Genomic DNA, 23,436 nt, shown 5'->3' with positions numbered 1-23,436 from the left:
TGTGTTAGCTGTCCGATGTCTTTTCTCAGTTTTTCTATTCTGATCTGTAGCCTGTGTTGCCATGCTGGTTTTGTGGGTTTCTTCTGTGTGTTGGTTGGTTCTGATCTCTGCCTAGTGTGTATATTTAGTGTAGTGAGTGCTCCTATATAAACCAATAGTTTTAACTCTTCCATAGTTGTGTTTTAATTTATTTTGTTGTGTATGATTGTGTTGATAGTTTTTATTGTTGTTTTGACTTGTGGGTTATTTGGCGGTCTATGCAAGAATGGTCGAATGTCTGTGTTTGTGTCTTTGTGTTCTATATATGTCAGATGAAATTTTTCTTCTATATCTAACATGTGTGTTACTTCGAGTTCTATTTGTGCTTGTTCTGGTGGCTGTCTTAAGATTTTGTTTTCCTCTGATTGTTTAATTGATGCGTGTTGTTCTTTGTTTGTTTGCTCTGGGATGTTTGAGTCCATTACTGTATTTTCTTCTTCTTCTGATTGCACATTATTTTGTTCCAGTATTTGATGTACTTGTTGTTTGATGTTTTCTCATTCTGACTGGGGTATTATTTTTTATTATTACACGGATCTGATCAGCTAGTCGTTGTTCTGTTAAAAATTTTAATTCTGGGTATCTAATAATAAATGTTGTGTATACTTGTGATCTGTATCCAGTTGCGTTGGTTCCTAGGTTTGTTGTTTGGTAATAACAGAACATGAGGTGTCGATTAACCTCATCTGACCATCTCATCCTCTGTCTTTGTTTTCCTTCTAGGGTGGTTGCAGGAAGCATATCCTGCAAAACACCTCTATTTGGATTTAAATCATTTTCCAGTTGGCTAGCAGTGTCATTACCATTGTGATTATTATTATTATTATTATTATTATTATTATTACTATATGAATAATGATCACTATTATAATAGAGCTGACACTTCTACTGCTACTTCTGTTAGTGCTATTTTATTGTGTGGTATGTTATCTTTATAATGAGTTGTAGCTTTCTATGTCTCTTTCCTCATGCATTTGCTGAACCAGGACCAAGCAGTAATATAAACAATGCTAGAGAAGGACCTACCCTGGGTAAAAAAAGAACTGCACCTCCTGTGAGTGGACCAATACAGAATCCACGTAGAAGAGGAGAACAAAGTGAGGGTTCACTTCAAGAACCTGGCTCAAAACTCCTGGGGAAGGACAGGATCACTGAGTGGACTGTAGCAGACTTCGGTGTTACTACTCCAGGTATGATAGGTCAACAGAATATATTGAAAGAAACACGGGGACCTACTCCACACGCAAAGCGGCACGTCTCACATGATAATGTTTCGGGTGCCTGGCACCTTTTAGTTGATCAATCAATGTTGAAACACAAAGAAGTGCACAGAAGCAGAGGCACAACGGCTTCTTGGAAATGATTCCTGGACTTTGCATTTAGAAGAATTAGATGCATTTGTTGCTTCATTATACGTTCGTGGCGCACTAGGTGCCAGATGTATTGAAGTAGATGAGTTGTGGTCGAAAACGTGGGGAGTCCCATTTTTCACTGACACAATGAGCAGAAACAGGTTTTGAGAAATTTTGAAATATTTGTGTTCTGATGAAAAAAATACACGGTCAGAACGTTTGAAAAGTGACAAATTTGCACTTATATCAACTACTTGGAACTATTTTATAGAAAACTGTCAGTTGAATTGACATACCTGGATCAAATGTCACTGTGGACAAACAACTTTTCCCCCAGCAGAACCAAGTGTCCGTATTTGCAATATATGCTGAATAAGCCTGATAAATTCAGAATCAAATTCTGGCTTCTAGCGGATGTAGAAACAAAATATCTTTGTAATGGGTTCCCTTATGTAGGAAAGAAAGAACAGAGGGCACCTAATGGGAAACTTCCAGAACAAGTAGTAATGAAGTTGGTAGCTCCATATTGCAATAAGGGGTGAAATGTGACTACTGATAATTTTTTCATTACGGTCACACCAGGGGAGAGACTGGAAAAAGAGAAAACTAGTCTTGTCGGCACTATCAACCATGCAAGAAAATAAATTCCGAACACTATTAAAAAAAGAAAACTCCTCTTTATACGTCTGTTCTCTTGAAAAGGGAAGGTGGTACTCTGACTGTTTACCAAGGGAAAAAGAACAAAAATGTTCTTCTGTATAGCACCATGCACACAGATGTTGAAATACAAAATAATTCGAAACACCTTCCCGAAACAGTGAGCTTCTATAGTAGCACAAAATTTGCTGTAGATGTCTTGGACCAGATGACGAGGAAATATTCTGTCCGCTTTGGTACTCGTCGATGGCCTGTACACGTATTTCACAATATCCTCGATTTAGCAGCCATCAACGCATGGATCATTTTCAAGCTAGTGACAGGGATCAAAATAAGTAGGAGGAATTTCATCCTAAATCTAGCAGAATAATTACGTAGAGCTTATATGGAAACCAGTAATCAGGAAAGGATGCCAAGGGATGGAAAAGAAAAGGAAGAAAAGGACAATGGTGGTGCAGAAAGAGAAGAAGCGGAAATTCCTGCGAAAGTAAGAAAACTATGCCAAACAAGGAAATGCAGAAACAAGACGAAGTGTGCAGTAAATGCAAGAGATATGTTTGTGGACCGTGTACATATAAAGTAATAAAGACAGTAGTTTGTAATGCTTGTAAGTAGGACTAGGTACTATATATGGAGTTTCTCCAGTAAGATTAATTTCTATTAATTTTAAAACTACTGCAATACAGTAAGTATGGTTGCAGATAAATATTGTGAACTATGTTCTTTAATATTAGTAATATTATGTTATTAAACGTAATTAAAGTGATACATTGTTATCAAGGTCATTAATATTTACATTAAACAGCACAGCATGTACTTACAAAGAAAGTGGCCACTTTGACCACGTCGGCGGTTCTAAGTACAGCACTAGTTCCAGCGGTTCTAGTGTTAATAGATTTGAAGTTAGTAGTATTCTTCAGACTGATTATGAATAAATCGTATAAGGATACTCATACAATGGAGGCTCCAGTTTGGAATATCTACAACACTAAGCAAAGGGGATTGCTGCTCACCATAAAAATGACAGACTGAGTTGAAGACTTGAAGACACATGCAACGAAAATACTAATACAAATTAAGCTTTCAGTGAAAGTCTTCTTCAGAAAAGGAAACACACACACACACACACACACACACACACACACACACACACACACACACATATTCATACAAGCAAGCACAGCTCACACACACATACTGGCACCTAAAGCACCTCTGACTGAAATGTTGAGCTGCTGGAGATGGCGGTCATGTATATGCGATGTGTGCTTGCTTATGTGAATGAATGTATGAGTGTTTTCCTTTCTGAAGTAGGCTTTGGCCAAAAGCTTAATGTGTAACAGTTTTCTTGTTGTGCTTATCTGCAACCCAATGTGTCATCTTTACAGTGAGTAGTAATCTCTCATTTTCCTAATAATGTTGTATAAAGAAAAGGTGATTCAAATGTCTGGACTATTCATAAATGAATACAAACACAATGTTATCTTTTTCAATAAAACAGCTATAATGTCAGCATTTGGAAAATCAAATAAATCAAAGTTCCACTGTGATTTGTCCATCTACTTCCACAATTGCCAATTTGGATCACTGCTTCATACGCCACCATGATTACTATCTATTTCATAATCACTGACCCCTGGCTTTGAGCTCATATTGTGAATACATCACGTGACAAACATCAATGTGCTGTATTTTGTCGGAATCATGGAAATGTCTACCTTTATTTCATGTACGAATATTACACTTTAGTTATGATGGTGGCGACATAGGTGGAAATAGTTAAGAGAAAGGGTGCTTTTTCAAGCATTTTTTGGCGCATGTCCACTTTGAGGAGTCACAGTAGTCAGACCTTAACTAGGAGAAACATTCCCTGTCCACAGTTTAATGACACAATCTTGTTACATTTGCACGTCAATATTCATTATTTTCTGGTTGGTTGTTTCATCCCTATAATGTCAAACATAAGAGGCTGACGTTAAGGTTGAGTTTACTGTTGTAGCTACTGCAACAGAGAAAGCACAGGTACAAAGCTCGAACACTATATCATGAGTCATTGCTAATGAATACTCCCCGTGTTTATCAATTGAGTTTGTAAAGCAACTGCATTACTAGCTGTAATATATGCGACTTTGCGGTGGAGCGTAGTTGTCACACCAATGCGCTGCCATCACAGTTGTAACGCACGATAAGCGCATATTCAATAGGAAGAATGGCAACTTCGAACTAGCATTCCAAAGTAGCATTGATGCATTCAGTTATTGTTGCAAGCAGAGTGCAATAACAAGAGAAATTTCCAGCGAACATTTGATATACAATAAGATCTCAATAAATGAACAATGAAATTTTGTGTGTATTGTAAACTTTAACAGTAAATGAAAAATCATTTAGCTTGAATAAATTTTGCAGGAAAGAATGATCAATGAAATAAGACCAACTTTATTTGCTAATGCTGTTGTCCGAGGTCTCGCTGCTGCTAATGCAGTCATCTGCTTGTGTCAGCGGTAATCCTATTGCTATCCAGTGAGCGCAATACCCTTCCAAAAGGTATCCTTGTGACCTCAAGTGCAATTGCACATATTCTAGTGGGCCTGCTACAGAAAGTTCCTCAAACAATGCAGCATAGATGGAAGATGTATATTACTCCTTTACATACCTTCAATAATAGAGTCCTTCCTCCATTTCACTGATGGATTTCATAGTTGGATTTATCATTGAGTAATATCAAGGCTGACCAGTAAGGTAATTTTTCAGGCACACTCCTAAACTACTCTTCGTAGTATATGGTATTCATCTCAGAATGATAATATGTACCTCCTGATTGTCCAATAACACATGAGCCAGAATTCTGCATGAACCCATCTTTGTCCCCAATGTGGCACCTATTAATAATTTTTCCAGAACCGGATGTCATTTGACTTTATCCTTTCAAGCCATTACACTCTAACACTTTCTCTGTGATAACCAAACACATTTTGCAACGGCATTTTTTGTTCCTGCCATCCAAACTTTCTGGAATGGTTTGCACTACACCAATTCTCTTTAGTATAACAAATAGACCACCCTGTGTTTGTAAAGTGTTATTTCCTGCAAGAACACATTTCTTTTGTTCCTGCTACTGTTCTTTTCCATCAGCACAGGTTTATTTGTTGAATGTTTTGCATCTGAAGGCCAATTTCTGAATAGAATGACAAGGGGTTGTTTCACTCTTATCAGAAACTTCTTCCATTTCAGTGTAACTTTTCCAATATGGCAGCTACTGATGGAAACTGCTCTTCCACATAGAAGTGTTTGATTTTCCTTCTTGCGACTCCCTGTGTAAAACTCGTCCAAGGCTAACTTCTGTCACCTGCCAGTACTCCATTTTGGTGATAAAAGACATGAAGTTTCTCTAAATTCACTCAAAAATCACTTGACTGTACGTCCACTAATTCTGACAAATTTAGAAATTCTCTCTCCACTAGCTGTGATATTCAACTGCTCGCATCCTGTTCCTTTTCGCTATGATTTCACACATATAAGAGGCAACAAATTATATAAAACAGACCATCTAAGACGAGTACGAAACAATGACAGCCTGCACTACTATTTACTACCTAATGGTAAGTCACAAAGTACACTGTAACAATGAATACAGAAGTGGAATTAGTGTTCAGAGGTCCAGCAACATAGCATATGAACTGCTATGAATGGCAACAACAGAGCTTGCATTTACACTTTCCATCCTGTTAATAGACAGGGTAAACATTAATAAAACTGGCAAACTGCAGGGACAGATTCCTGACAGGAAATGGAGGAAAAAAGGTCCTACAAACGTGCGTCTGAAAATGCATCGTTGCCACGATAGATGATGCTGATAAATCACAATTCCTCTGACTACAAGCTGTGTGTTCCTTATATATTTCAGGCTATGTGATTGACACAATGTATGACAGCAGCATGGTTTGGTATTTGTGTTGGGCCCAAGCCAAGATGGTATTTGTGTACAGCCAAGCAGATGGAAATGGTCAAGAGGCAGCACAAGATCAAATACTCTTACAAGCACCAACCCCATCACAGAACATTTCAGGCCCTTTTGGGCATCTGCAGGAACATGGGTTGTATCAGACAGACGAATGTGCAGGGAGGCAGCGGACTGTGCATACACCAGTTTTGAGAGAACCAAGTTCTACAGAATATTGAGACAAACCCTAGTACGAGCTCCAGGTAAACGGCTTTCCAACAAGGTGCAACACAGCACGATTGTGCGTATCCTGCAAGACAACTGCTAATATCCCTATCACCTGAAGTCCCATGGAGGCCATCGTGAACATGTTATGACATGGATGCAATAGATATCTATACTGTGTTCTGGGATGATTTCTTGTCATTGAACGCACACCATTCATTTCTGGACACATGTTCATAGGACCTTTTACCCTCCATTTCCAGTCAGGAATCTGTCCCTGCAGTTTGTCAGTTTCATTAATGTTCACCCTGTATATATTACCATTAGGTGAACTGCAGAAATCTACACCCACTATTATTAGCACAAAATGGCTCATTGGAAAGCAATGAAAATTTGCCTTTAAATAGAGAACAGTTGCATCTTTAAACTGTGCACATAACATATTTTTTCTAATTATGGTCTGACTTCTACAACTCCTCAAAGTTAACACCGTCAAAAAAATGCTCAAAAAAGAATGCTTTGTCTTACATATTACTGTTTATGTCACCCTCTTTTCAACTACAGTGTAATACTCATACACCAAATAAAAGTAGACATTTCAACAATTCCTGCAAGGCACAAAACATTGATGTTCATCATAGGATGTAACCAGAATATGAGCTCAAATTCAGGGGCCAATCATTATGAAATGGATAATAGGTTTGGTTTCTTTTGTTGCAGTTTTTTATGTATTAAAGGAAACTCTCTAATTTTTAATAAATCTTATTTATTTATTTATTACTTGTCATTAGCCAACATTTGTTGAAATAGACAGTTTGACATTACATTTGATAGTGAATCTAAAATTGGGAAACTATGTACATTCAGATTACATTACATGAGGATAAAGACTTATTCTCTACATTATAGTTACTCTCTACTACATTCCAATTCCTTTACATCACAGATACACTTATCAGCTAACAATTTGTGCAGCTGCTTCTTGAAGGCATCACCTTGTAGGTTTTTCAGTGATGGTGGTAACTTGTTATATAATTTTAATCCTGTTTGTTTAAAGCTACTTTGGACCTTAGACAGCCTAGTAAAGTCTACATCAAGATTGTTTTTATATCTGGTATCATGTGAGTAAACATCTGTTCTGGAAGGTAAAGTATGTATTTTTTTTTTTTTTTAATGGAAAGAAGACATTTTTATATACAGAGAAGGTAATGTTACGTTCCTTAAAGTGCTTTAGACATGATTCTTGGCTTTTAATACCTGTAATTGCTCTAATTGCTTTCTTCTGCCCCATAATTTTATTCCGTACTGTAAGTGAGATTCAAAGAAGGAATAATAAGAAGATAAAAGTTGTTTTCTGCTAACTAATGTTTTTAGTTTCCTTAACAAAAGACTACTCTAGATAGTCTGGTACATAACAGTTCCGTGTGGGTGTTCCATGTTAATTTCGGGTCCAGGTGGATTCCTAGAAGTATTACAGAGTCAGACTCATTTAATTTTCCCTGTAGACTGTGCAAGAAGAAATACATAGTTTCAGTCTTGCTACTGTTGAGTATCAGCTTGTTACTGTGGAGCCATATAGCAGACTTTTCAAGCATTACTTTTGTTTGTTTCTTCACTTCCTCCAATTTATTATCTGAGGTAATCAGGGTTGTGTCGTCAGCATATATTATTGACTTGTGAAGCATGAAAGTAGGCAAGTCATTCATGTATACCAGGAAGAGAAAAGGTCCAAGCACTGAGCCTTGTGGCACACCTCTTACTACTGGTAGGGCATTTGATTGCTGGCTATTTACTATAACTACCTGAGTTATGTTCGTCAGGTATGATCTGATTAGTGCCAGTTCGTTATTTTTGACACCATAGCACTCTAGTTTATTTATTAGTATTTCATGGGATACAGTATCAAATGCTTTACTCAGATTTAGTAGTGCAGCACAAGTGATGGAATTGTTCTCGAAGCCATCAAGTATGTCTGTCACAAGAGTTTCTACTGCATTTATTGTAGACAATCCTGGCCTAAAACCAAAGAACGAGGGTGAAAAAAGATTTTGTTCAGCAAAGTAGTTGCAAAGTTGTGTTTTAATGTAGCATTCTATTATCTTGGATAATATGGGTATGAGGGATATTGGACAGTAACTTTCAGGTTTGTTTTTTTCTCCTTTTTTATAGATTGGGATAACAATAGTAGCCTTCAGGACCTCAGGAAATTTTCCAGCTGTAAAAGTACTATTGATCAGAAAGGTAAGAGGCGCACCAATAATGTCAATTATTTGTTTCAAGATGGTGTTGGAGATGCCATAGAGATCTTCGCTTTATGAGCCATGTAGGTTTGTGACGACTTTGTATACAGTTTGGCGGGTCACCTGTTTCCATTTAAAGGATAAGTTATTTAGGTCAGGAATGTTGTAGGTAAAACTTTCAGAAGTTGCATCATCTGGTGCAGAGGTAGCAGTAGCTTCGAACTTAGTACTGTTAACAAAAAATTCATTTAATTTTTCTGGCACTATTGGAATTTCTTGTCTGTTTTTATGCTTCCCTGCTATTTTGTTTATTACCTGCCAGGCTGCTTTCAGGGTGTCTACGTGGACAAGGAAAAAAAATTCCCAGATTTTTCCCGGATTTCCCGGTTAAAAACACACTTTCTCCCGGATGACAGTATATTTTCCCTATCACTCCTTTGAATGGTTATGGTTTTGTACACGGGCGTACAATTTCCTGGCACTTTAGAAAACGAAACTCAGAGAAAAAGACACATTTTGGAAATATCTTTGATGTGCAGCAACATGTACGCTGCATATTTTCGTATTACGAAAACATACATTAGAAAATCCACCAAACACCGCATGTTACTTTCCGAACCATTGAAACCGAGATTTCGATGCGCTTTTGTAAACCGTTCTTAACTCATGTCACATGATCTCGCCAGCCGATGACAGAGGATATTCAGAGCATAGGACACGTGATGTAGTCAGCCAATAGCAACATCAGTGTTAAGTAGCGCGCCAAACAGGGAAAGTTAATAGTTTAAATTAATATACATAGTGTTGTTACAAGAAAAGCAAAGCTTTCACATAAAATATTGGTCTCAAGCTGCAAGAGAAGCTAAGCTTTTGCATATACTGTTGATCTTTTTTGCGCATGTTACACTTTAAGGGATATCATACAAATGTGCCTGTAAAATTTTTAATAATGACATAAATGTCTGATCTTCAGGGTTCGAAATGCTTCTAAATGGCTCATCATCAGACACCTGATCTTTAAATGAGAGTCAAACACTTTGTGATTTAATAAATTCACGGTCCATTCTTGTACGTAGTTCAACTTACGTAAAAGGATATTTACTTTGACAGTAACGCTTTTCAAACCACCAACCTTAATATTTTCCCACAACGTGTTACAAATAGGTTCGTTTCAGCAGTTGCCAGAGAGCTCAGGTAACAGGCGACACCGCGCTTGGGTAGATATCATGACGTAGGAAGCCCGTATGTACGTACATGTAAAGATCATCAATGAAAGATGATAGTGCAAGAGCACCGGAATTTCGTGAACCATATTAAAATGTGCACATTTAAAGTGCATACTTAAAGGCACACTCGTATGTCCAGATTCCCAATGAAGTACCATAGACCCCGACCTGATATTAAGCTTTTAAGTGTGGTTTTCAGGATGTAAATTTTCTTGGAGCACCAGTACTGTATTATATCATGTTTGGTTCTTTATTATGGCATAATGCCATATGTGCTAGAAAATGAAAACGTGCACTTGAAATGCAGAGAACAGTTGAAACTACCCAGTACTGTGGAATTAAACATTTAGTTTCAGATACATTGACTGCCTCTGGGGAAAAGATTAGCAAAAGTCAAATTTCTTTAGCAAACAGACAAAAATAACTTCATTGTTCCGCAAGGCGATTAATGCTTGACTGTCAGAAAGGTGGAAATAAAATAAAATCTGAAACTAATGACATATTTCAGCCTTTAGTAATTATGTGAATGTGTTTTAATTCACTTGATAGCTCCCGGCCACGGATACCCGTTTTGTTTTCATTTGACGTGAGAGTAAACGAAAGGGGAAACAGCAAAATCACTGAATGTAAACACGGGTCACGTGGAGACTACCCACTATAGCTCAAATTGCTCTGCGCACCAAATGGTTCAAATGGCTCTGAGCACTATGGGACTTAACATCTATGGTCATCAGTCCCCTAGAACTTAGAACTACTTAAACCTAACTAACCTAGGGACATCACACAACACCCAGTCATCACGACTCTGCGCATCAGCCCCGGATCTACGACATTTGCGAACAGGGTCAATACTAAAAAAAATCGAATTTTCAAAATATGTTCATCTTGTAGCGCACATCTTTCTGAAAAGTCTGAAACATAAAACGTATGTATTCGAGGAAATGTAAGACATATTATTTGGCCTTAAGTATGCCCAAGTGCAGTTCCATGCCTCTTCATAAAGCATTTTCTACTGCACGTCCAAACTATATTCAGGTGAGTGGAAATTGAAATGTCCTGTGGTGCCTCTCCTGCTCCCAGTCGGCCGGTTTGGCAGCCTGCCTCTCTTAAAAAAAAATCTCGCAATTAATAGCGGATGGGATTATTTGTAATCGAGAGAACAAGAACTCTTCGGAAAATCTGAACTCTTCATTGCCCATTAGTTAATAACTTGCTGTTTTGTGTGTCAAAAAATTAAATATAGGATATATAAAACCAGTACTGACAAGAGATAAGCAAGAAATTACACATTTCTTCAACCCTTAGCTACTAGCATTTTTTTCTCTCTAATCTTGCTACAGCTTTACGTGGCGTGTTTTCCTTTCTGTGAAAGAATCTTTTACCTCATCCAAGTTTGTCAAACGTTTTGCTACATGGAAAATCGAAATGTAGTTATCTAATACTGAAAAAGCTGTTAATACAAATAATACCCCAGACTGGTGTGGTTTCTCGATCTGATTACGTCTATTTTGTCACTGTCTGCTAGATAAAACAAAATAGGCCTTTCTAATACGGCAGCAATTTTATAACACACCAAATAAATGAGACTTTTGGCACAAATGGTCATTTTTATAACACGACAGAATATAATCCAATAAGTATCAATATCAAATGCCTATTAGGCCTACTACAAGCAAAAAGCTTTATGTTAGGAAATAGTTTCACGTTTCATTCATATGCACCAGCTTCTCTCGCATGACATCAAAAACTAGTATTACGAAATTTTTATATAAATTTGGAATCGTCTTATTCTTCCATAATTTGTGTGATGTCCTCGTTTCTTCTCCGTCCTCGTTCTAACAAACAATCCTGTCATCACCAATTCTGTAGCTATTGCTGCCACTGTCAAAATTTGTTCGCCGGTTAACTTCACTAACCCTGCCAGAATCACTGGTTTAGTTCTCCCGCAATTATTCTCCGGTTAGGCGTTGTTACGTGTTCTTACAACATGTTTTCCACGTTACTTCCATAATAGAACTTAAGCGGCTGGTAGCCGGGGACTGTACTACTGGTCCTTACTAGTGTAGCAATCTGGCCGAACATTTTCTGTCAAAACTTCATTTTCTTGGACACACCGAGAAGATAATACATAATCTTTCTCACCTTGTTATTCCTGTCAGTCGTTTATTTCCATTCTGATAGTATGAATCTATGGATTTCGCTAGTAATTGTAACAACGCTGATCATTCCCACGCCCAATCAGCCACATAATCACACAGCGATTGCCATTCACCCATTCGGCTTTACTCCACTCAGCTCGTATAGCCCCGTACCCTTTTGTCTGTGGAAAGTTTATTTCTAGATGCGACGAGGATTCTCCTGACAGAGACATCACGTACACTATGCATGCATTCAAAAGTCAGCTTATGATTCATTCAGAAATCAACTTAAAATGTGTTCAAATACCAACAGAGAAGCGTTTCAAAATCATATGACTAATTGATAGGCAAATGTGCGCTGGATGCTAGGTGCTTTGTGAAACAAGTTTTTTTCATCTCAAGAATATGAATTAGGCGCCCCCTTTTCCCGGAAGTATCTAGCTGCTTGCTGCGACTGCTTGCACAGCCAACAGCCACATTCCAGTTGACAGAAGCGGGAGAATCTACTACTCAAACGTGACTCTACTGCGCATGCGCATGAGCCCGCGCGTTAACTGATAAAACAAATCTAATGTAAACAGTTGCGACTTCACGCTCATTGGAGGCAATTTGTTGTTATGAAGCACTGCATAGTCTTCCTAAAGCCTTTGACAAATTTTCAATCGGCAGACGCTTGCATGAGCACTTGTGTCGTCGTCGTATATGGCGCATTTCCTTTGCAATTTAAGTTATTATCGTTTTTTTCTCTCGTTTACGTTTTATTGTTGAAGTATTATTCTGCAGTAGCGGGATACAGTAATATCCTTTGTTAGTGTGTCGGTTCTTACTAGTCAAAACTACAAAAAATTAACTGAAAACTAAAACAATGAAAAATTCCCGGAATTCTAAAAATATCCCAGGTTTTTCCTGGTTTTCTCCCGGATGAAAAAAATCCCAGGTTTTTCCCGGATCTCCCGGTTGTCCCAGATCGTAGACACCCTGTGCTTTGCATTTTTTGCTAGAGTTTTCAATGAAAGCATCATTAGCGCTCTGCTTTGCTGCCTGTATTTCAGTCCTATAATTCTTCCTGGCTTCTTTATACCTCTGCTTCGATTCTAGGTTACCAGTTTTAGCCATTTTATGTAGGGCAATAAGTGTGTTTCTCAGGTCGTGCAGTTCAGGAGTCAACCAGTTGTGCTTCTTTTTTCTATTTGGTGCACCATCTATTTTCATCTTTTTGATTATTTGTGGGCAACAGTTTTGAACTAAGCTCATTAGTATGTTCATGAATAAGTTAAAAGCATTATCGTTGTTATTACAATTATATACTCTGTCCCACTCAAGTTCTGATAATTTTTGCCTTAACTTTGTAATGTTGTCAGGATATACTAATCTGATGCTCTTAATGTGTTCAGGTTGCTGAGTAGGATAGTTTTACTTCTTTAAATGCAATAAAATTCATTGAAGTGCATGATATTCCAACACCATTACATTATACTTTGAAAGCTGGTATAACATAATAGGTGCCACATGCCCACTGGCAATCTTAAATGATCCCGAAACAGGTGTGTCCAAAACATGCTCACAGAGTATTTACAGCCAAAGCACACATCAAACAACAAAGAATTTCTTGAGTAATATATGTGAGAATATGAATCTGTTCAATACAACAACATAATTGGCATGTTATGCAATTATCCAATTGTTGTGTAACTGAAATTGTAATATATACTGAATCCTTACCTGAAATGAATCTGCTTCCTCTCTGTTACCAGTGTACACAATATACAGACTTCCAGCTCCATCAGAAACAACAGCAAAATCTGCCGATGTGAAACTGAGGGATGGGTTGTAGTGACCAGGCTTTCGGGGATGGTGTTTTGTCATCTCCCACATGGTACGAAGACCTTCAAAACGACCTGTCTAACAAAATTGAAATCTGGGGTGAAACAAGGTGCAATGGACATGAAATCCCATACAAACTGAGTCAAATACAAGGTTACTGCTGATCTGCCAATGCCTCTTCACTTTCATTAACCCTTTTTCATCTAGCCTGCTATTAATCCAATGACTAAAATTGCAATGATATTGACAAAGTATAGCATTTTGTATCTGATCTATAATTTAACAAATTATTTGGTGTCATTCACCCCAAGTTCCACCTATCAGTGAGTGGCAGAGGGTACCTTGTAGTACTACTGCTGGTCATATACTTTCCTGTACCACTTGCAAACAAGAGTAAGGTAAAAATGACTACTTACATGCCTCTGTACAAGCCCTAATTTCTCTTATGTTATGTTTGTGATCCTTTCTCAAAATGTGTTATTCTGTACTTTCAGACCTTCGATAACAGTCTGCACTGGGACACCATGACAAAAACTTGCCAGAAATCTAGAAATAAAGAATCTGCCTGTTACCCTTCATCCATGTTTCACAGGATATCACTTAAGAAAAGGGCAATGTGGGTTTCACAAGTAATTTGTGGTCAAAAGCTTTTCTGTCTCAAGGAAATTTATTATATTTGAACTGAGTATATGTTCAAGAATTCTGCAGAACACCGATGTCAAGGATATTGGTTGGTAAATTTTTGGTTCTTTTCATTTATCCTTCTTCTAGACAGGGGTCATCAGCACTTTTCCCCAGTCAGTTGAGACTTTGCGCTAAGTGAGAGATTTGCAATAAATGCAATCCAACTAAGGGGCAAATGCCGTTCAGTACACACTGTAAAACCAAACTAAGATTCAGTCTGGATCTACGGACTTACTTGTTTGGAACTCTTTCAATTGCTCCTCTACACCAGGGACGCCTATTGTCATGTCCCCCATATGGGAGTTTGTGCAATTGTCAGACACCAATACGTTTGTACTATCCTTCGGTGTGAATGATTTCTTAAATGCAGAATTAAAAATACGGCTTTCCTTTTGCTGTCTTCTACTGCCATGCCAGACTGATCAAGTGACTAAGCAATTTTATGTAGGAACAGAATTTTCTCGGGTTCTCTACAAGAGCTTTTACTAAGGTATCCACGTAATATAAATTATCTTCTGATTATACATATGCATAGAAGTGATTATGCAACCCAAAATCTTTGGTGTGGAGGAGCAAGTACTGATCACCACTAGGCAGGATGTAGTTGAAACAAAGATTAGCATTTTGTATCTGACCTTTGACTTACCAAATTATTTTGTCTCACTCGCTGCAGTCTCCACCTCTCATCCACATAATATAAATTATCTTCTGATAATACATCTGCATACAAGTGATTATGGAGTCCAAAAACTTTGGCATGGAGGAGTGAGTACTGATCATCACTAGGTAGGATGTGGTCAACATCTGACATACAGAAAACAAAGAATGTTATTGTGGTACACTGCAATATGAAATTAAGACAAAAACAGATTTTTTTACATTTAACTTATGCTATCACTAACAATATACCTGAATATTAACACCAGATTTCACCACATTTGGAAATAGAACATTATCTTATAAGAAACAGGAACTGACACTCCAACCACTAGGGATTGATTTAGCCACAGCTAGTTCCAAGTTAGTCTATTATATCAAGAAATATGTAGCTAACAGATGTGAACAATAGGACTGAGGAGATATTTATATAAATGTGCTAGAATTTAAAGTGTTGGTAATGGAACTTGCATATTTTTTTAAACAAAAATTTTCTTAAAACACAGAAACAGTGAGATGCTTCAGACAAACCTGAAAGGAGTGGCCTCTGAAATTGGTAGTAATGTATTTATTTCAGCAGTTAAATTAACTGTGCTACAAATGAACTGTGCTTGTGAAATTCTTTGAACAAGATTAACTAGCCAACATTAAGTTAAAAGCTAATTTTTTACAAAGTGCTACATGAAGTTAGAAGAGGAACATCAGATGATATTATGCTACACTATGTGATCAAAAGTATCCGGACACCCCCAAAAACATACATTTTTCATATTAGGTGCAGTGCACTGCCACCTACTGCCAGGTACTCCATATCAATGACCTCAGTAGTCAGACACTGTGAGAGAGCAGAATGGGGCACTCAGCGGAACTCATGGACTTCGAACATGGTCGGGTGATTGGGTAACACTTGTGTCATATGACTGTACGCGAGATGTCCACATTCCTAAACATCACTAGATCCACTATTTCTGATGTGACAGTGAAGTGGAAACATGAAGGGACAAATACAGCACAAAAGCGTACAGGTCAGTCTCGTCTGTTGACTGACAGACCGCTGACAGTTAAAGAGGGTCGTAATGTGTAATAGGCAGACATCTACCAGACCATCACACAGGCATTCCAAACTGCATCAGGATCCACTGCAAGTACTATGACAGTTAGGTGGGAGGTGAGAAAACTTGGATTTCATGGTCGAGAGGCTGCTCATAAGCCACACGTCATGCTGGTAGATGCCAAAATGACACCTCGCTTGGTTTAAGGAGCGTAAACATTAGACGACTGAACAGTGGAACAATGTTGGGTGGAGTGACGAATCACAGTACACAATATGGCTTGGTTGGTTGGTTGGTTGGTTGGTTGGTTTGTGGGGTTAAAGGGACCAGACTGCGATGGTCATCGGTCCCTTGTTCCAAAAAAAATTAAAACCACCCAAAGAGAATAAAAACGAACAGCAGGAAAGACGTCAGACGACACGGGACAAGAAAGACTCCGACAGAGATCAGACAAAACAAATTAAAACACACAGAGAGTGACGGTGGTTGGCCGACCATAGAGAAAAAAAAGAGGAAAAGCCAACCACCAAGAACACATTAAAAACTCAGTTTAAAATCAGAGGCTAAAAGCCAGAATCAACACTAAAAAAACATAAAACACTCAGATTAAACGATAAAAACCCCATGCCTGAATAAAACGCAAAACTAAGTCCACCATGGCAGAGTCATCTAGTAAAAGGGCAGGGAGCGTATCAGGCAGCGCAAATGTCTGCCTGAGCACAGTTAAAAGTGGACAAGTTAATAAAATGTGCACCACCGTCAAAACCGCCCCACAGCGACAAAGAGGCGGGTCCTCACGACGCAATAAATAACTGTGAGACAGTCGGGTGTGGCCAATGCGGAGCCGACAAAGAACAACTGAATCTCTGCGAGTGGCTCGCATGGATGACTGCCACACACGAGTCGTCGCCTTGAGAGAACGGAGTTTGTTTGACGTGGGCAGATTGCGCCATTCAGTGTCCCAAAGCGAGAGAACTTCGCGGCGGAAGACTGCCCACAAATCCGTCTCCGGGAGGCCAATGTCCAGGGTGGGTTCACTGGTGGCCTGTTTGGCCAGGCGGTCAACATGTTCATTGCCCGGGATACCAACGTGACCGGGGGTTCACACAAAGACCACAGAGCAGCCGCAATGGGCAAGAGTATACAGGAACTCATGGATAGCCATCACCAGACGGGAACGAGGAAACACTGGTCGAGAGCTCGTAAACTGCTCAGGGAATCGCTACAGATAACGAAGGACTCACCTGAGCAGGAGCGGATATACTCTAGGGCTCGAAAGATGGCGACCAGCTCAGCAGTGTAAACGCTGCAGCCAGCCGCCAAGGAACGTTGTTCGGAATGGTCCCCTAGAGTTAGCGCATACCCGACACGACCAGCAACCATCGAACCGTCGGTGTAAAAAATTCCAGAGCCCTGATATGTGGCCAAGATGGAATAAAAGCGGCGGCGGAAGGCCTCTGGAGGGACTGAGTCCTTCGAGCCGTGTGCCGAGTCGAGCCGAAGGCAAGGGCGAGGAACACACCACGGGGGTGTACGCAGAGGTGCCCGGAAAGGAGGTGGAACAGGGAAAAACCCAAGCCCGCAGAGAAGCTCCTTGACGCGTACGGCGATCGGACAACCCGACCGGGGCCGACGGTCTGGCAGATGGACGACTGACTGCGGGAACAGGACACGGTAATTTGGATGCCCGGGCAAGCTAAAAACATGGGCAGCATAAGCAGCCAGTAATTGTTGGCGTCGTAACCGCAGTGGACGGACACCTGCCTCAACAAGGATGCTGTCCACAGGGCTGGTGCGGAAGGCACCAGTGGCAAGTCGGATCCCGCTGTGTAGTATTGGATCCAGCACCCGCAACGCAGATGGGGATGCTGAGCCATAAGCCAGGCTCCCATAATCCAGACGCCACTGGCAGTCCATTGAAAGGTGTTTCAGCATCTGACAGTGGATGCCATCTGGCCCAGGAGCGGTATCAGGGCAAGCAGCTAGGGCACTGCGAAATTACCACTCACTGAATGGAGCATTGTAAGATTCTGCGTGGTGGGTGCGAAACGAAAGGCTCCGACGTTCCATCCGCTCTTGAATGGAGCGGAAGGCCTGGGGGTAATTCACAGAAGCGGAACTCATAGCAAAATGCTCTGCTAAGCGGTTTGCAATGACGTCGGAGGCAGTACAAACTGCTCCATTCAGTGAGAGCGCAGGGACGCTGACAGGTGTCCGATAGTCGTAGACGCATCGAATCTTGGCCCAGACCTGCGATGGAGTGACATGGAGGCCAATGGTGGACACATACCGCTCCCAGCACTCCTGCTTGCTTTGGTGGATAAGGCGGCGGGCCCGCGCAGGCAGCTGTTTGAAGGTGATGAGGTGTTCAATGCAGGGATGTCGCTTGTGACGCTGTAGCGCCCGCCGGCGATCTTTAATCGCTGCAGCGATCTCAGGCGACCACCAAGGCACAGTCCGCCGCTGAGGGGACCCAGAGGAACGGGGAATGGCAGAGTCGGCGGCAGTAACGATGCCGGTGGTGACCGACTGAACCACCGCATCAATGTCATCATTAGAGAGAGGCTCAATAGCGGCAGTGGAGGAGAACAAGTCCCAGTCAGTCTTATTCATAGCCCATCTGCTAGGGCACCCAGAAGAGTGACGCTGTGGTAGTGACAGAAAGATTGGAAAGTGGTCACTACCACACAGGTCGTCATGCACACTCCATTGGACAGATGGTAAGAGGCTAGGGCTACAGATCGAAAGGTCAATAGCGGAGTATGTGCCATGCGCCACACTGAAGTGTGTGAAGGCACCATCATTTAACAGCGAGAGATCGAGCTGCGACAATAAATGCTCAACGGTGGCGCCTCGACCTGTTGCCACTGATCCACCCCACAGAGGGTTATGGGCGTTGAAGTCGCCCAATAGCAAGAAAGGTGGCGGCAATTGGGCAATCAGTGCAGCCAGGACATGCTGCGAGACATCACCATCCGGTGGAAGGTAAAGACTGCAGACGGTAACAGCCTGTGGCATCCACACCCGAACAGAGACAGCCTCTAAAGGTGTTTGGAGAGGGACAGACTCGCTGTGCAGAGTGTGAAGGACATAGAGGCAGACGCCACCACACCCTTTCATATGCTGCCCGGTTCTTATAATAACCCCGATAGCCACGGAGGGTGGGGGTTCGCATTGCTGGAAACCAAGTTTCCTGAAGAGCAATGCAGAAGAAAGGGTGAAGGCTGATAAGTTGGCGGAGCTCAGCTAGATGGTGGAAGAAACCGCTGCAGTTCCACTGGAGGATGGTATTGTCCATGGTGGAGAAAGGCATGACGGGACTGGGAAGGCAGATTACGCCGCTGGGTCACCTGCTGCCTCCGATGGAGCACCCGTGCAAGTGCTATCCATTGCGTCTGAGGGACCGGCGAGATCAAGGTCCTCAGCGGACGCAAGGATCTCCACCTCATCGTCAGACGCAGAGCTTTTAGGTAGTGGTGGAGTAGGTGCCACCGCAGGTGTCTTGGTCTTACGGGTCTTCAAAGTTGTTTTCTCTCGCTGTTCCTTTGGTTGCCGTTGTTGAGAGGGCTTATTTGAGTCAGTCTCCGGGATCGAAGAGGATCTCGAAGACCAGCGACCTGTGGCTTCTACAGCCACTGGTTGGTTTCTGCTGTGCCGCTGGTAGGAACCTGGGAAGGGAGTGACCCAAGGGATCCCTTCCGAGGGAGAGAAGCCGAAGAAGACTTACGCTTCTCCGGCTTAGAAGTGGGGACTGGCGTCCCCAGTGGTTTAGGGGGTGCTGCTCCCGAAGTAGATGGTGTGGGAGCAACAGCGAGAGAAGGGGCCCCCATCGTCAAGGGGACAGGTGAGGTCCTCTGACTCGGAGAGCTGACTGTATGTCTGGCAGCTGAAGGAGCTGGAGCAGGAGTGACAGTGGAGGTATAAGATGACATCATGCGCACGGGATGTAGCTGTTCAAACTTCCGCTTAGCGTCAGTGTAGGTCAGTCGGTCCAGGGTCTTATATTCCATGATTTTGCGTTCTTTCTGTAAGATACTGCAGTCCAGCGAGCAAGGGGAATGAGGCTCTCCACAGTTGACACAGACGGGAGGTGGAGCACATGGAGTATCGGGATGAGATGGGCTTCCACAAGCTCGACATGTGAGGCTAGAAGTACAGCGAGAGGACATGTGACCGAACTTCCAGCACTTAAAGCACCGCATCGGGGGAGGGATATAGGGTTTGACGTCACATCGATAGACCATCACCTTGACCTTCTCTGGTAATGTATCACCTTCGAAGGCCAAGATGAAGGCACCGGTAGCTACCTGATTGTCCCTCGGACCCCGATGAACACGCCGGACGAAATTTACACCTCGGCGCTCTAAATTGGCGCGCCGCTTGTCATCAGACCGCAAAAGGAGGTCCCGATGGAAAATAATACCCTGGACCATATTTAAACTCTTATGCGGGGTGATGGCAACGTTAACATCCCCCAAATTGTCACAAGCAAGTAACCTCCGTGACTGGGCAGAGGATGCCGTTTTGATCAAAACGGACCCAGAGCGCATTTTGGACAAGCCCTCCACCTCCCCAAACTTGTCCTCTAAATGCTCTACAAAGAACTGAGGCTTCACGGATAAAAACGAGTCACCATCAGCTCTGGTACAGACGAGATATCTGGGCGAATACACGTCACTGTCATTCATTGCCTTTCGTTTCTCCCATGGTGTGGCCAGGGATGGGAACGATTTGGGGTCATAGACGTTAGCTTTAAAATGAGCCCTCGAACGCTTAGAGACTGCTGGTGGCTGGCCACCAGCGAAAGATGATGTACCACGCTTCATTGCGGGCCATCCGCCCTGATGCCACCTACTCCGACCAAGGGCCCTCCCCACGGGCGCCACCCAACCGCAGCAGTAGCCACCTGGCAGGATGGCCATTGCCGGGAGTCCCGATGCCCCAGGGAGATGTACATCTACTCCTTGGCACACGTGGGGAGTTAACGGCGCAGGCACCAGTAGAGCGATCAGGGGTCAGGGGGCTACAACCAACAGGGTACATGGCGGCCCCACCACAACGGACTGGCTACCGTGCTGGATCTTAGGTGCAAGAAAGTCCAAGGTCGTCGTCACAGGTAAAAGCAACACTGCAGAGTGCAGTGTGGTAATCGCACCCAAGGACGTATCCTCGCCCAAGAGATGGAAAACGAGCGGGACACCATCGCAATGACGAAAAAGCCGGCTAAAGGTCTCAATGCACGGCGGATACAGTGCACCATGTAAGGCGCCCTTCCCCAATTGGCTCGCTCTTCGGAGTAATTTAGAAAGATGGAGGTCAAACCCGAGAGGGGACCATCACATAAGGCCGAAACATTTGAGACTCCTTTTAGTTGCCTCTTACAACAGGCAGGAATACCGCGGGCCTATTCTTACCCCCGAACCCGCAGGGGGTTACACAATATGGCGATCCGATGACAGGGTGTGGATATGGCTAATGCCTGATGAACGTCATCTACCAGCGTGTGTAGCGCCAACAGTAAAATTCGGAGGCAGTGGTGTTAGAGTGTGATCGTGGTTTTCATGGAGGGGGTTGCACCCCTTGTTGTTTTGCGTGACATTATCACAGCACAGACCTACATTGATGTTTTAAGTACCTTCTTGTTTCCCTTTATTGAAGAGCAATTTGGGATTGTGATTGCATCTTTCAACATGACAGAGCACCTGTTCATAATACACAGCCTGTGGTGAAGTGGTTACACGAGAATAAGTCCCTGTAATGGACTGGCCTGCACAAAGTCCTGACCTGAATCCTACAGAACACCTTTGGGATGTTTCGCAACGCTGACTTTGTGCCAGGCCTCACCAACCGACATGGATACCTCTCCTCAGCGCAGCACTCCACGAAGAATGGGCTGCCATTGCCCCAAGAAACATTCCAGCACCTGATTCAACATATGCCTGCAAGAATGGAAGCTGTCATCAAGGCTAAGGGTGGGCCAACACCATATTGAATTCGAGCATTACTGGTGGAGGGCGCCATGAACTTTTAAGTCATTTTCAGCCAGGTGTCTGGATACTTTTGATCACATAGTGGATGTTTCAGTGCAATTTAACATACACATAGAGCAAATAATGCTTGACTCAAAGAGTTTCAGCAGTTCAATAATATGTGATTTCCAATTAAAGTGATAATCAATCTGCAGACAAGAATTTTATGTAGGCTTAAGGTCTTCATGCTATTCACGATGATATATCCTGCCTAGTGCAGAACTGGACAAACTATTTTTTTCTAAGGTAAATGATAGATCATTTGTTGAGAACGAGTCAATAATAGCTTTGAATATTTTATTAATTGCTCCTTCTCTTGCTACAGCTCTGTTGGGCTTGTTGATGCTGACTGCATCATCAGCAAACAACGCTACTACTGCTGTATAAATGGAAGATAGGCCATTTGCTTATAACAAAAACAGGAGAGGTACCTAAACTGAACCCTGTGGGCTGCCAACAGTAATTTGTCTCTAGTCACAAGAATATTCATCATCAGAATTGCATATGGTAACAAAGATTTGTCTTAGTTAAATAGGATGTTAACCATTTACTCATTGCACCTCCTAAACCATAAACTAAATTTCTCCAAAAGAATGATGTGACTTTCACAGTCAAATGTTTAAGACAGATAACAAAAAACACCAGTAGGCGAAATATTGTCATTCAGAAACATAAATACACAGTCAGTGAAACGGTTGACAGCATGCTGAATGGAGTTACCTTTCTAAAACCCAAACTGTGAGCAATTCAGAATCTTGGGTTTGCACCATTCTTAAATACATTAACTTACAAAAAATTTTTGAAAGGTAAATTAACAGTGAAATGGATGGATAGTCATTAATATCTGCCTACCACCTTTCTTAATGAGAGGTCTAACAATACCATAACTTAATCTGAATGGAAAGATATCTTGTAAGAGTGATGCATTAAATATGGTGCATGGCTGAGTATGCTAACTATATCAGAGTGAGATGCTTTTAATATTTAGCATGTAATGTTATCAACCTCAAAAATGTTTGTTATATTTTTAAACAATTGAAACACCAGGTTGGAATATCAACATTATTAAGAAAAGGATAGATTGCTACTAGCCATAAAAATGACCTGTTGAGTTGCAGACAGGCACAAGAAGAAGACTGTTACACATTGTAGCTTTTGGCTGAAGCTTTCTACAGCAAAGAAGAGGCTGGCCTCTACCTATGGTAGCCTACTGTTCCTGCACCCTCCACCCACCAGTTTTCACTCCCTCTATATTATCACCTGCTCCCTTTTCACATCCCCTATTCTCATTGTGTTTTCCCCTCTGCCAAAGCACTCGCCCATCCTTTCTCCTTCTCTGCTGCTTTCCTTTTCTTCTCCCCATCTTTTCCCCC

The 23,436-nt window shown here is 41.7% G+C and overlaps 1 protein-coding gene across 1 annotated transcript in view; it reads right to left on the bottom strand.

Moving 5' to 3' along the window:
- Positions 1-23,436, bottom strand: part of LOC126175551 (nudC domain-containing protein 1) — a 121,736-nt gene that overhangs the window by 76,435 nt on the left and 21,865 nt on the right. The window contains exons 2-3 of the mRNA XM_049922395.1: positions 14,972-15,129; positions 13,540-13,719 (exon numbers count right to left, since the gene is read on the bottom strand). Of these exons, the coding sequence (XP_049778352.1) occupies positions 13,540-13,719; positions 14,972-15,129 (338 nt within the window). The remainder of the gene's footprint in view (positions 1-13,539; positions 13,720-14,971; positions 15,130-23,436) is intronic.

Source organism: Schistocerca cancellata, chromosome 3, assembly GCF_023864275.1.
Source record: "Schistocerca cancellata isolate TAMUIC-IGC-003103 chromosome 3, iqSchCanc2.1, whole genome shotgun sequence".
Classification (NCBI taxonomy): domain Eukaryota; kingdom Metazoa; phylum Arthropoda; class Insecta; order Orthoptera; family Acrididae; genus Schistocerca; species Schistocerca cancellata.
This window is presented reverse-complemented; position numbering and strand designations above follow the sequence as displayed.